This window comes from Hemibagrus wyckioides, linkage group LG16 (assembly GCF_019097595.1).
Source record: "Hemibagrus wyckioides isolate EC202008001 linkage group LG16, SWU_Hwy_1.0, whole genome shotgun sequence".
In the NCBI taxonomy this organism is placed as follows: domain Eukaryota; kingdom Metazoa; phylum Chordata; class Actinopteri; order Siluriformes; family Bagridae; genus Hemibagrus; species Hemibagrus wyckioides.
The window spans coordinates 12,646,794-12,660,006 of NC_080725.1; the positions used below are offsets into that span (position 1 = coordinate 12,646,794).

Consider the following 13,213-nt stretch of genomic DNA (forward strand, 5'->3'; position numbering starts at 1 on the left):
AAATATATTGAAAAATAAACCTGATTCTGATTTCTTCTTAACATCCGTTGCAATATTACAGTAATGAGGGCACACGGAGGGGAAAAAAAAAACAAAACCTTGCACTGATTCACTGCCTGATGAAAAATGCTGTGTGAGATTAACATGGCAATCAGCGTTGCCAATTTGAATACACATAACTAAAAAGAAATAACACACACACACACACAAACACACACACACCATCTGTCCAAGTCCTGACTCCATTCATCAGTAGTACTACAGGCACAAGATGCCTTTAAAAAGATACGCACTGCACGAGCCAATCAGAGCACGCTTCCTATTTCGGGTCGTGCCCTTTTGAAGTGAATGGCTCCTCTGTGCACCTCAGCGAGGAGGAAAATGCCAACAATCTGTGTCCTTTCAGTTGAGGTATTTATGTAAATGCGAGGCTGATGAGAGAATTAGCTCGCATTCATATTGAACGGTGTGACCAAAAACTGTCCGCTCCATCACTTCGGCAATAAATGGTGAGGAATCAAAAAATATGTGCAAAGGCAGACTAATTTACAGCACTAATATTTCATAATGAAACAAAAAAAAAAAACTTTCCCCTTTGATCAGAGTAAAGTTGACTGATTTAGTGTTAGGACACTGGAATTGTGATCATTTTTCATCACTGGTCTTGATGCTCTGATTTCATACTTGGAATAAATGTTTATCGATATAGCGGAACACACCGACGTTTGGTTAGCTGTGATGCTATGTGTATTTACAGTGTAATTTCAGTCCTTTCTTAGTAACTAACCACTGAATCTGATGGAAACAATGTTCCTGAGAATTTTCGTTCATTTTCCTCGTAATCATGCCCTGGATTTGGTATGTAAAAGACTTAACCGCGTTGCTCTAGCTGACTAAACCGTTAGCTACTTTAGCCTCTGTGTGAAATGTATCCTGGTTACACTTTGAATGCAGTTAGTACTAAAGAACTTTTTTTCCAGGATATATCTGCTTTTCTAACAACATTCAACATTTACAGCAGCAAGTAGCCAATTAAGTTTTATTCTTTTTTTTTTTTTTTACATTAGCTTTATTTCTCCTCCTTCTCGCAGTTATAAAATCTGACCTTGTAGAAGTTTTATAATTGAATCCTGTTAGGTTTTAAAAAGGTTTAACTGCTTTGCTAGCATCTACTTACAAAACGTTCACATCACAACAGATAACAGGTGGGGAGGAAAAAATGTCCTCATGTTGTAACACGATATCATAATATTTTGGCCACATCACCCAGCACTAGATTAACTTCCTTGCTCGTCTAATCGAGCCGGTTAATGCACCCTCTGCGAGGCGTAAATCAATAACCAGCTTCTCTTAATGAGAGCAAAACTGATATATTGTCAGACTTATGTAACTATTTATGATCATTAATTTCTCATGCGTCAAACAATAAACAATACTTTGAGTACAATGCTGTGTAATATTGTTGCATAGGATGCTGCAAAACATCACTACCTCTATTTTGCATTCATGAAAACCTTCAATGCCTATAATTTAATGTCCCAGTGTAACAACGCTCACTAAATTAATGGGTTTAAAAAAAACAAGAATGAAACCAGCTCAGAGATGATTTACACTTTTTTTGGTTTATCCATCAATTTCTAACTCTTATTTTTTAAAGGTTTGTTTGATTTTTTTTAGTATACTGACTTACTCCAAGCTTACAGATTAAGTATGTTGATAATCTATACTAAATTTGTAATCTACAACACATTTTGTGAAGTCTTCCAGACAAACAGTGACAGTGTGGTTATAGATCAATGCCTTTGATTGAGAGAAATGTTTAAAATATGACAGCAAAGAGATGCGAACTTCATAAGTTCACGCAGAAATGATGATTTATTGCAATCAATTGAAATAATTGCGATCAGAACAAAAAAGCTTAGGCAGCTGTCATGCTACACAGCTCTGATTTCTTCCCATGCCTGTATTTTGCTCATTACAACTCTTTATTCACTTGGTGGGGATTTTCCTGCTTGTTCTCCGTCTGTCTATCTGGTGAGACATGAAGGACCTCGTCGGGAACAAAAAACGCTTTACATTTGTAGAACAAAGACCTCCCCATGGATTCCATTAGAGTTGCTTGAAATGGACAAATCATCATAATGATGTTACATTGCTGCTATTACGACTACTTCATACCTAGCAATATAATAAAAATAAAAAAGGCATCAGTGAATAAATCTTGCTCATGATTAAGCACTGACCTGGAACATAGAAAAAGGCTGCATAATGCATCATTTGGTGATCATCAACACTAAAAAGACATCAGAAGGAAGTTTTCTGTAGGTGTTTTGAATAAAAAAAAAACATCCTAAACGATATATAATCGGGTGGCAGTGAACTGTCGTTATTATTACAGCTCTGAGGGTGTGATGAAACCGTCTGCAACAGGAATTTAGCACAAGGTCAAATTACCCAAATTTAGCAGATATCTCTGGTGTGCATCATCACCTCCTTCGGATTCTGACGATTAGCTTTTAGGGACGTTTTAGACCGCTATAAAGACGACCCAGTGCAGGACAGCGAAGAGTTAAAAACTGTTCGGTGACTGCAGCAAACTGGTGGAAGTAAGTCATCACTTTTCTGACACTCATATATTCTGTGAAACTGTACACCTCTGCGGAGGTAAACCTGCTTTCCACAGCGAGTGTGTGTCTGGTCTAGCACAGACCGGCAGAGAAGAGAGGAAACAGAGCAGGAGAGTGTGCAGGTGTGACGAGGCCTTATGTAACCCTGCTGCTCTTCTAGTTTCACTGCAGAGAGCAAAGGAACCTCAGTAGGGAAGAAGCTATTCGGTTACTTTTCAACATCGGACCAATCCATCCTTAGATCTGTTACTCAGAACAGACTTCGGATCTGTATATATATATATATATATATATCTCAATTTTATGCAACATAATTCAGGCACAGAGCTGAGCAGTTAAAGGGAAAGGGGCTTAGATTTGAACCTGGTTACTAATGCATAACTTTAAAAAACATTCACTCTTCTTTCTGCACTACATCTTTCCTTTCTTCTTTCTGCTGCTAGATCCCCATTTTTTGCTAATAATTCCCAACCACTATCCAGATCTCCCAGTAGCACACAATAGCTGACAGCTAATGATGGTGAAGGCTAGCACATCATACACAAGTCTAGTCACCTTGCAGACGAGTTATGGAAGAATGACAAATTTCACGTGACATGAAACAGAGCCTGAAATCAAAACTGACCCTTTTGTTGCCTTACCAATCTGTGTCACTGTTTAAAATACATAAGAAACGATCAGAATCGATCACTTCAGACGGGATTGGCTTCACCGTGTGGCGTCTGTAATAACGTTTGCTCATCAACCGTCTTGATTGCATCACACAGCGTGTACGTAGTACAGAGAGAGAGGAAGTACACAGAGTAAGGTGTTGAGAGAAAGAATTCATCTCTTTGTGATTAGGGAAGTGGATACGTGCAATAGGTAAATAAATACGGCAAGAAAAAGCAGGCAAAAAACTTTTTTTCCCCCCCAAAACGCAAGAGGTGGCAAGAGCCTACAAAATCATTGATGTGTCAATCCAGACGAGACTAACGTCACCAGACAACTGCAGAGCTGGCCAAAAAAGTTTTTTTTTTTATTATTATTTTTAATTTTCTCAGAGGAAATGTAGAAATACGCCGACGTGGTCCATCCCAGAGGAGCGCCTGCAATCACAGCAGAGTGCCTGCACATGATGGGAATGCAAACGACTCCAGATCCGTATGGAAATTTAACCCTGCCTGAATAGGGCCGTGGTTGTATTTATCATCAAAACACAGTGACACCCGGACACCTGTTGTGATTTTTAGGGTCAGTATCAAATTATAATAGAGCAATAAATGGTTGAGTTTCATTTCTGTAACTTCCGGTGCCTCGAAAAAGCAATCGTAGAGCCATTGCACTCAAAAATATGACGTTAGATTATGGAAGATAAGCATGCAGATTTCAGTTTTGACTCACAATCTGCTCAGGTGCAGAAATGACAGAGCCTTGCAGTGGTGATGCAGTAACCACATGTAGTGTAAGATCGTGAGATCGTGAGAATTTTATTGAACAGAAAACGATGTTGCTTGGATGGCTTTTTTAGCTAAAAAAAAAAAAAGTATTACCATAGAGGAAACCCGGTGATTAGAAAACAAACATCTGATTCCAGTTTCATAATTTTTGTTACATTTTCTGAAATCATCAACAACGCATGGATTTCTTCATGGATTTCTTCAAAAAGTAGACAAGACTTACCTAAACCTAAACTCAGTCCCAACATGACGCTGAGAACGACAACGCTCTCCTATAGAGTACGTAACTGAAAACCTATTTAATGCTAGTTTTATTTCTGATTGCTTGTACTGGTCTACAACTTGTCCCTACAAGAAGCAGGCAACCAAAACAACCAAACCCAGCAACTGCGTGTACAAACAAGATATCCGGGGCATTCGAAGCCAGAGCCAGGGCCATTTAGAGTCAACGGAGCATCTATAAAAGTTCACTGCATTTATTTTCTTTTCAGTTCTGGCTATTCAGCTCTACATTATACACAAACACCACATCAGACGGACCTGCAGCAGGAAATCATTGCGCTCCTTTTCCGAGGGCGGATCACGCCAACTTCAGCTGCTGAAGCTCGTCTCCTGCTCGCTCGTATCTAGCACGAAGAATGAGCGTTCGAGCTAACTGGGTCGGGTTTTCAACTCAAGGCTTACTCTCTACCTAAACCAGAATGACGTGGCTTCAGAAAGCTGCAAAGGTTTTTGTCCTTCACTTCCAGCCATATTGAATACCACATCATGTGTGTCCAGATATAAAACCTGAAAGCGGTATATGTTTTTGCTGCGAGACCATCACCATATGTTAGGTTTCTGTTTTAACACCAGTACAATAAGAATTTACACAGAAAAACATTACATAAAAACACATTTTAAAAACTGCTGGCAGTCATCGATCTGTTGAGGATTTCTGCAAGGAGACGTTTGCTTAACGGTTATGGAAGGAGTTTTGCTTCGAAACAAGTAAATCTATAACTTTTTGACAACATTGTCTGGCATGAGAGAGTCTTTTTGTTTTCTGGTTTCTCAGCATTATGACAAGCTGCAGGGTTTATTTTTTTTTTATTTAGAGAGAGGAAAAAGGAGACTGGTGAAGGAGCTGTTTATAGCTGTTATAACAAGGGAAACTAACATGACGTTAAATGGAATTATAAACGGATTGAAAAGTATGACATGTTGTCTTTTTATAAGTTTTTGTTCGTTTTTTAAATCAACACTGCAGAACATCCCAGCATCTCATACACTATTCAATTAAGAAAGGGTATTTTTTTAAATAATCAACATCAGAATACTGCACGAGATACTATAAGAAAGCCATGATCCTGAGTTCTGACGTTAATTCTTTCCAAAACAATTCTGCGACGTTTTTTTCTAATCATGACATGTGCAATGCTGCTTTCAAGATTTGAAGATCTTGTCCGAAATCCGGCCGGCTTTGTACCCAAGTAATCACGCTCGACATAATGCGCTGCTTTTCTGTTTAAGACGGCGAGCCCATCTGCTCGGTTCAACTGATCTGTTCTGCTACAATGTCATCCCTTCTCTCTCTCTCTCTCTCTCTCTCTCTCTCTCTCTAGCTCATCAGGTATTATACTGACATTTCCATGCGTTCATCTGGCAGGTGATTTAATCCAAAACCTAGAGTGAGACAGAACCCGAGCAGGGCACTGCTCAGGACTCTGAGGTTCGACTCTGACTTTGTTGGGATTTCAAACTTAAAACCTTAGAACCAGAGTTATATCACTGACTCAAGACTGGTGACCATGACTGAAGGACAGAACCACCGGTACTAACTAAAATAACAGTCAGATGTAAACGAAACACCCGGCTTTGTTTAAGATGGATCCTTATTTAGTTTTTTTTTTTTAAATAGATGTGTTTTATGTACAGTAGATAAATGTTTGTACTGTTTATTATTTTACAGTTATTTCTAATAATTATTGGGGTTACACATTTTTTTAAATAGCCAATTTTCAACTTTGGGTCAATTGTTACTTCAACAGGTAATAAGTAAAAACATTTGAAGTGCTTGAACATTTCCAATTTGTTTTCCTCAAAGAAACATCAAAAATCGCTGTAGCTAGTCAAAACTGCAAAGCTAACATTAAAGTGTACCCCAAGGTAAACAAGCAACACTACAATATGCAAAATAAATAGACAAACAAACAAAAACAAATTGACAAAATTAATGAGGCAATGTTTAATTGAGAGACATCTGATGCACACTTCCAGACAGGCTAACTGCTAAATTAGCCATGATTACATAATAATCTGTAGTTTCTCTCTAAAGCTGGAAGGAATATGAGGAGAAGCGACAGCATCGTGCTCACGGAGATGTCGGAAAGGCTCACAAAATAAAATAATTATAACATTCCTGTCTTCCTTAATGTAGCCAAATCCTAGCAGATATGTTGAGCGTGTGTGAGTGTGTGAGTGTGAGAGAGAGAGAGAGAGAGAGAGAGAGAGATCTTGCTTCCTGAGCAATTATAACCTGCTTTTCATTTTCTTTTCTTCGATATACAAAACGGACAGATAAACCAGGATGGGCACCACATCCTGTAGCAGGAAAACAAGAATCAGGCCCAAGGAGTCACATGACTCTATACGGTGCGAGCTGGAGTCAGATTACAAGGTGTGTACATGTAAATAAAAGCCAAGAGGTGTGTTTGCTGACCAAACGTCATTCGATGCCCGTTTTTAACTGCACAACCTCTACTTTCACTTAAAGTTGAAGAACGACGTTATGATGCCAACAGTATCAGGACATCACTTTCTAAACAAGATTAAAACACTGTGTTTGCATGCAATTAACTAAAAAGTGCTAGCTAATTTAATACAATAACATATCCATCACTAGTTTGCTAATTAAGTGCATTAACACAAAGACAATCAAACAAGTTAATTATCTAATTATTATCTTCTAACAAAGATTCTAATGTTTGCCGTCTCAACATAAGCTGTAGTTTAAGTCGTGAGCTGTGGGGTTTTGTCTTCACATCACACCTAAAAAGATATTAATTGAATCTAGTGTCTATTTTTTTTTTGACGCTTTATTTTACAGCATCGGTTTTTGGTCCTAATTCTGAAAGAAAAACTGTAAACAAAGTTCATGTTATTACTCTGCAGCAGGCAGTGGGATTCTAGCTGTACAGCTACATAATACATTAAATCTTCTGCATAAATCGATACGGAGTAACATCTCGTCTGGTTGAGTCGGTTAACAAGCCCAAAATATTAAATAATTATAATAAAAATAATGATAAGCACAATCCGCTTGTCCTGAACAAGATTACTTGATTCCACAGCCAAAGCTACACATTGTTTCCAAATGTTTTATTGTAGCCGGGAACTTAGCGATCTTCCAACTCAACGATTTTTGTAGCAGGAAATGAAACAAATAAATCTCTTAACTGAAGCTTTTCTTCAGATGCTAGAAACAGGGAAATGTGTAAATGTGATTATACATAACTATAACAAATCAGATCATGAATTAGTCTGTTGAAGTGAGGAAAATAGGGCTGGGAAAGTTAACGCGTTATTATTGCGTTAACTCATTAATTCATTAACGCTGACAAATATTTTATCGCGCGTTAACGCACTTTTTATTATTTTGTAAATTATTTAAAAAGTCTGCTGCTCACTGGCTCTGAATATGAACACACAAACAAACGACGGGTGACGGGAGGGGTGGGATCTCGTTTCGTATTGGTTTGGGATAAAGGTGATGACGTGTGTCAAGCAATGAGAGCATTTGGGATGAGCGGAAGTGTAGTGCGGTGCAGACAGGTATCGGAGAAGAAGTAGAAGCGGCGGATAAACAAACACGCAGGCAGGCACAGAGAGAGAGAGAGAGAGAGAGAGTGTTAACTCGCGTAAACTCATGACAATCATGCGATTAATCGTGATTAAATATTTTAATCGATTGACAGGCCTAGAGGAAAATAAGTAAAATACTAACAGGGATGAGAAATACGACGATGATCTCGCGTCATACACTTTTTTTTGCCATATTCTCTATTTATACATTTTTACTACAATTACAAACTAATTATGAATCCTACAATATAAAATAAATAAATGTTTCATTTACGTTTTTCTTTATAGCAACACTACAGTCTCTTAGAAAACTAAGATTGAATGTGGCATACATCTTGTAGCATAGAAGTACCTCCTTTTTTAAAAATCACGTCACCCATAAAACAACATATTTGGATTTTTTTTTTCCCCTCCACAAAATCTCTTACAGATTTCCATATTTTTCCACAACACAGAACACAATCTATACATCTGCACATAAACAAACTGGTGTCATCAAACTGATACACCAAAAACCACAAAGCACAAAAAAATAATCAGTTGCTTCTCCCAAGCAGCGTCTCTCATCAAGCGTGCCAAACTCTGAACTCTACAGACGTTAAACTTTCTGCGATTTGCGTTACAGAAATACACAGTGTGTGTGTGTGTGTGTGTGTGTGTGCTGGGCTCAGGATCACACTCGACACACCGCCTATTTATTGCTGTGCACACATTTTATTTTTGGTACAGCTGTTACTTAATCATCTCCTGCTAAAAATTCTGCAGAGATTTGCACGTTTGTTAGACTTTTCTATCTCTCTGTATATTTTATGTCACTCTTAATCCATGTGTGTGTGTGTGTGTGTGTTGGAAATTGATTATTAAACACACCTGACTTCTGTGCTTACTTGGAAAAGCGCCACACGCTCTCACGTTTTTTTTAACCCCTTTTGAGTTGATGCTGACGAGAGAAATCGTTATAATCACTCTTTTAAAAAGGAATTACGAAGAAGAAGAAGAAAATGGGAGCTGATCTTAAAACAAAGTCAGATTTCATCTTCTGAATCGGAATTATTTAATAAGTTGTGTGAGGGATATTTTACAACATTAAGGGTTTAAAAGACTCGTAAACACACACACACACACACACTTATTCCCTTTCTACATTGTTTTGATGGCAAGGAATAAACAAACATGGGGGTCTGTTGTCATAAGAAAAAAAACCCAAAGAGTGTTGAAGTGGTTTATTCCTCAACAACAATTTACTTTTTATTCCTTTATAGTTACATTTAATGTTGTGTAACATCCATTAAGATCCTGGTATCAGCCTGTTATGTTACAGCAGCCATAAACAGTAGTTCCATCTCTTTTTCTCTCTTGTTACAGCCTTACTTCTTACCAACATTGAGAACTCCTTCCATATCAGTGATGTTTGGTAAATAAGTTTTAATCCATTTCTGTTGTCACGCAAAGCATCTGGTGTACAAATCCCTGTACTGTGTTAATGAGCTGATACTATAGATGTGTTTTTCCCCAACAGAAATGCTTTCTCCATATGGCCTGAAAAGCAAGGGTGGGCAGGATATCATATGTTCTCTCCTGTCAATCAGAGCTATACTAGCCAATCGTGTTTGTCTGTGAGTATGGGGAAGAGAGCAGGGGTTTTTTTTCCCCTTTAGGTATGCTACAATTTTTTCCCCAGAAAGCTCTTTACAGTCCAACTGTGTTACAGGAGTTCTAAAAAAGAAAAAAAAACATCACCATACTATGATTGACACTGACATTTCTCTCTCTCTCTCTCTCTCTCTCTCACATACACACACAGGTGACAAAACTACAAAGAGACAAACTAAAGTTCTGTGTAGAACTGGCTTTCAATACACCATGTATTTTCAGCCAGCCCCACATTAAAGTCCATGTAGCACAACAGCATCAGTGACATTATTAAATAATTCAATAAAAACAGCTATAGCGACACTACGGAACTATAGATTTAGCCACTCAACACGTCCTTATCTCCTTATCCTTACACCGTCGTATTGTTACCCTTCATAAATCAGCAAGGCCGTTATTCATCCTCCGTTAACCGCCCCGGAGGACCTCGAGTGCTTCTCCACATCTGGCATTTCAGAGCTTTTAAACTGACGCCGATAACGCAGCGTGCAGAGAGTGTGGAGCTTGGACGCCCTGCCGTCTGTTAACATTTTTTAATTTCGGGATTTTTAGCACGGGTTCGTAAGGATCGGTGTCCCCATGAAACACACTGGCATGGTGTCTACACCAGCTGGATGCTCTTATTATGTGAATGTCAACTTCTGAAAGTAATGAAAATGCAACGAAATGTTCTCAGCTGATAGCATCCAGGCATGATATCGACTGCATTAGGCACCTTCCGTGTTCTCACTGAAGTTGGTATTTTCAGATGTTCAGAATTTGCACAGTAATTTCAGGACTGTATGCTGCGCTTCTGTATCTCCAGGAGGTCCTACAGCAAGAGGATGATTGAGGAGGAGAAGGAGGAGGGGGAAAAGTAGGCAATAAATACTGGAACATTTCATTCAGATGAAGATTGGTTTAAAACACAAAATTCTCTCTCTCAAAAAAAGTAAATATCAACAAATACAGCATTTAGATTATAAACACGGTTCCAGCTTGTTGAAGCTGGGTGAAGCCCAGTGATGTGACCAGCATTTGTTACACGCCAAAAGCATATGATAATTATAAACCCAAAGACGACAACAGCCAAAAAACATAATGTAAAAGTGAGGGGGTGACTTTCATCTCAACAATTGTAACTAGTGAAAGGATGAAGAACGATGAGGAAGACAATGAACACGTTTCTAACTCAACAAAGACACACTTCAACCCTCTGAATAAATGCCTGCATCAGTCTAGACGGCATGAGGAACACAAAGTTCTGACAGACAAAGCTGTTCACATGCAAACTCTAGCTAGCCTGTGAGGACCTGGGTATTTCTCATTCGTTTAATCTCGCCTCCTCGTTTCCTACACTTGCTGCTTAGCTCCTCCCACTGCTGAAGAAAAACGAAAAGGAAAAGACAACAAGAGGAATCATGAACATCCGGGACTGAAACGTTCACGCTCACTGAAGCGTCACTTCGAGCAACTTTTGCGAATTTGCATGTTGAGAATGTGTTTCGTAGCTGAACTTACTTTAAAAAAGATCTGCCTGTGTACACAGAACACTGTGTGTGTGTGTGTGTGTGTGTGTGTGTGTTGGAAAAGACCAAACATCGCAGGTGAAGCAGGGAGGGAAGAAAAAGCCAACTTACCGTCTTTGAGTCCAGTTCGTGGTGCGGCTGAGCTAGGACTTTATCTACACTGGCTGCGTCAGCAAACGTAACAAACCCGAAGCCTCTGTGGAACAAAAACCAAGACACAGCACATAATGAGACGGTAAAGAGGAAGAAGAGAAGGCACACATTTCATCATTGCATCATTTCATCATTTATCCTGGTGAGCAGGAGCAACACACCTAGTCTAAAAAACAGCACAGTTTCACAGTGTATAAGGAAGTTACAAACATGTTAGTGGTGTGAAAAACGAATAAACAGTGGATTTTAGTAAGATATGGGGCAATTACAAGTGGGGGTGGGGGGGTCAGGATACCAAAAACGGGATGAGAACTACCCGAGTAAGGAATTTTCTGGATAGACAGTAAAAGACACTAAATTAATTTTAATCAGAATTTGGAAAGTAAGCGGTGAGGTAATTGTCTGATGACACACTGTGACTAACCGTGAAACTGTGACAACATAAAGATGCTAAAGCGCACACACACACACACACGTCAGCCTGCATTAGACAGCAGCTTTTGCATGGCCGCTTTTTTCTCTCCCCTTGATGTGACTGTCAGTGCAACACAGAGCAGGTCAGGATGCTTTAAATATAGCAGCTATCAATGCTCAGCTCTGAAGAAGCCACTCGGTGTGTGCAGAAAAGGAGGACACTGCTTGCACACACACACACACACACACACACACACACACACTACAATTGCTGTACAGTCCCCAAGTCAATGTCAGCCTGCATTAGAGCAGCAGCTTTTGCACGGACGGCTCTCCGTCTGCCAGCGAAATACAAGGCAGGACTCCAAGGTTGCCAGATTCAAAATAATTCCCACTTAATCTGACACAATGTGGAGATTCACCTGCTCAGACGGACCTGATCCAACTCGTGGCTTGATGACGATGTGTGTGAGTGCAGAGAAATCAGAGTGCCAAATTAAACGTTCCAGACTGGAGAATTTTCTTTCACATCATAGATTTTACATTATCCATTGAAAGAAACATCAACAAATAAATTGTTGAATTGTTAATGAAAAATTATCAGCATTTTGATGAACGGTTACGGGAAAGGATATATTTTAATTCTAAAATTAAAAATCATGCAAGATACATATTATGCATGTGATCAAGCCACAATTTTTAATTTGAGGATGATTTTTTGGCCAATATATATATATATATATATATATATATATATATATATATATATATATATATTTAATATCACAAATCATGGCACTTTTTTTCTTTTCTTTTTTATCACACCAGGTGTGTGCGTTTACATTTCACCTGGAAAAAAAAGTTCGAGTATTTGGTGCATCTTGCAGCTTTTATTCTACAAAAAACTGGCAACCCATGTGGGACAGTGAAAATATACCTTTCTGGATCTCAGCTGTGGCGTGCTGCATGTTCGGTGTGCAGAAAGGAGGACAGCACACATGCACTACACACACACACACACACACACACACACCCCTCTACAACGTAAGGTTGCAAGTCAATGTCAGACTGCATTAAAACAGCAGCAGGGTTTGCACTGAGCTTTTCTCCCAGAGCAACATGGAACTTGAATAATACCTCCAGCACTGGGTCAGTCTTACTTTGTGCAAATAACGGAGCAGCTTTATTTTCAATAATAACTATGATAATTATGATGATTCCTGGATTTACCTTGAGCGTTTGGTTGTGGGGTCTCGCATCACCATGCATTCTCTGATCTCTCCAAATTTGCTGAAATAGTCTCTAAGGCTGTCTGCGGACGAGCAGAGACAGAGGGATAGAGAGGGGGAAAAGACAGAAGAGAGGAGAAGCGGGTCAGTCCTTCTAGCACTGCGCGTAAAAAAGCGCCCCTCTGTGCGCTGTGCGCGCGCAGGGGTCGAATAGAGGACTCCGGGATAAACAGAAAAATATACACTGTACACACACACACACACACACACACACACATCTCCATTTATAATCTCCTGTCATATCCGAACACCAGCTTTACACAGATAAACATAAAGGTCATGCTTTA

At 39.1% G+C, this 13,213-nt stretch overlaps 1 protein-coding gene across 5 annotated transcripts in view; it reads right to left on the reverse strand.

Annotated features, from left to right (window-relative positions):
• The window catches only part of msi2a (musashi RNA-binding protein 2a), a 219,237-nt gene that overhangs the window by 193,655 nt on the left and 12,369 nt on the right, over positions 1–13,213 (reverse strand). For all 5 annotated transcript variants that reach the window (XM_058412541.1, XM_058412543.1, XM_058412540.1 and 2 more), the window contains exons 4-5: positions 12,868–12,949; positions 11,182–11,266 (exon numbers count right to left, since the gene is read on the reverse strand). In XM_058412541.1, the coding sequence (XP_058268524.1) occupies positions 11,182–11,266; positions 12,868–12,949 (167 nt within the window). The remainder of the gene's footprint in view (positions 1–11,181; positions 11,267–12,867; positions 12,950–13,213) is intronic.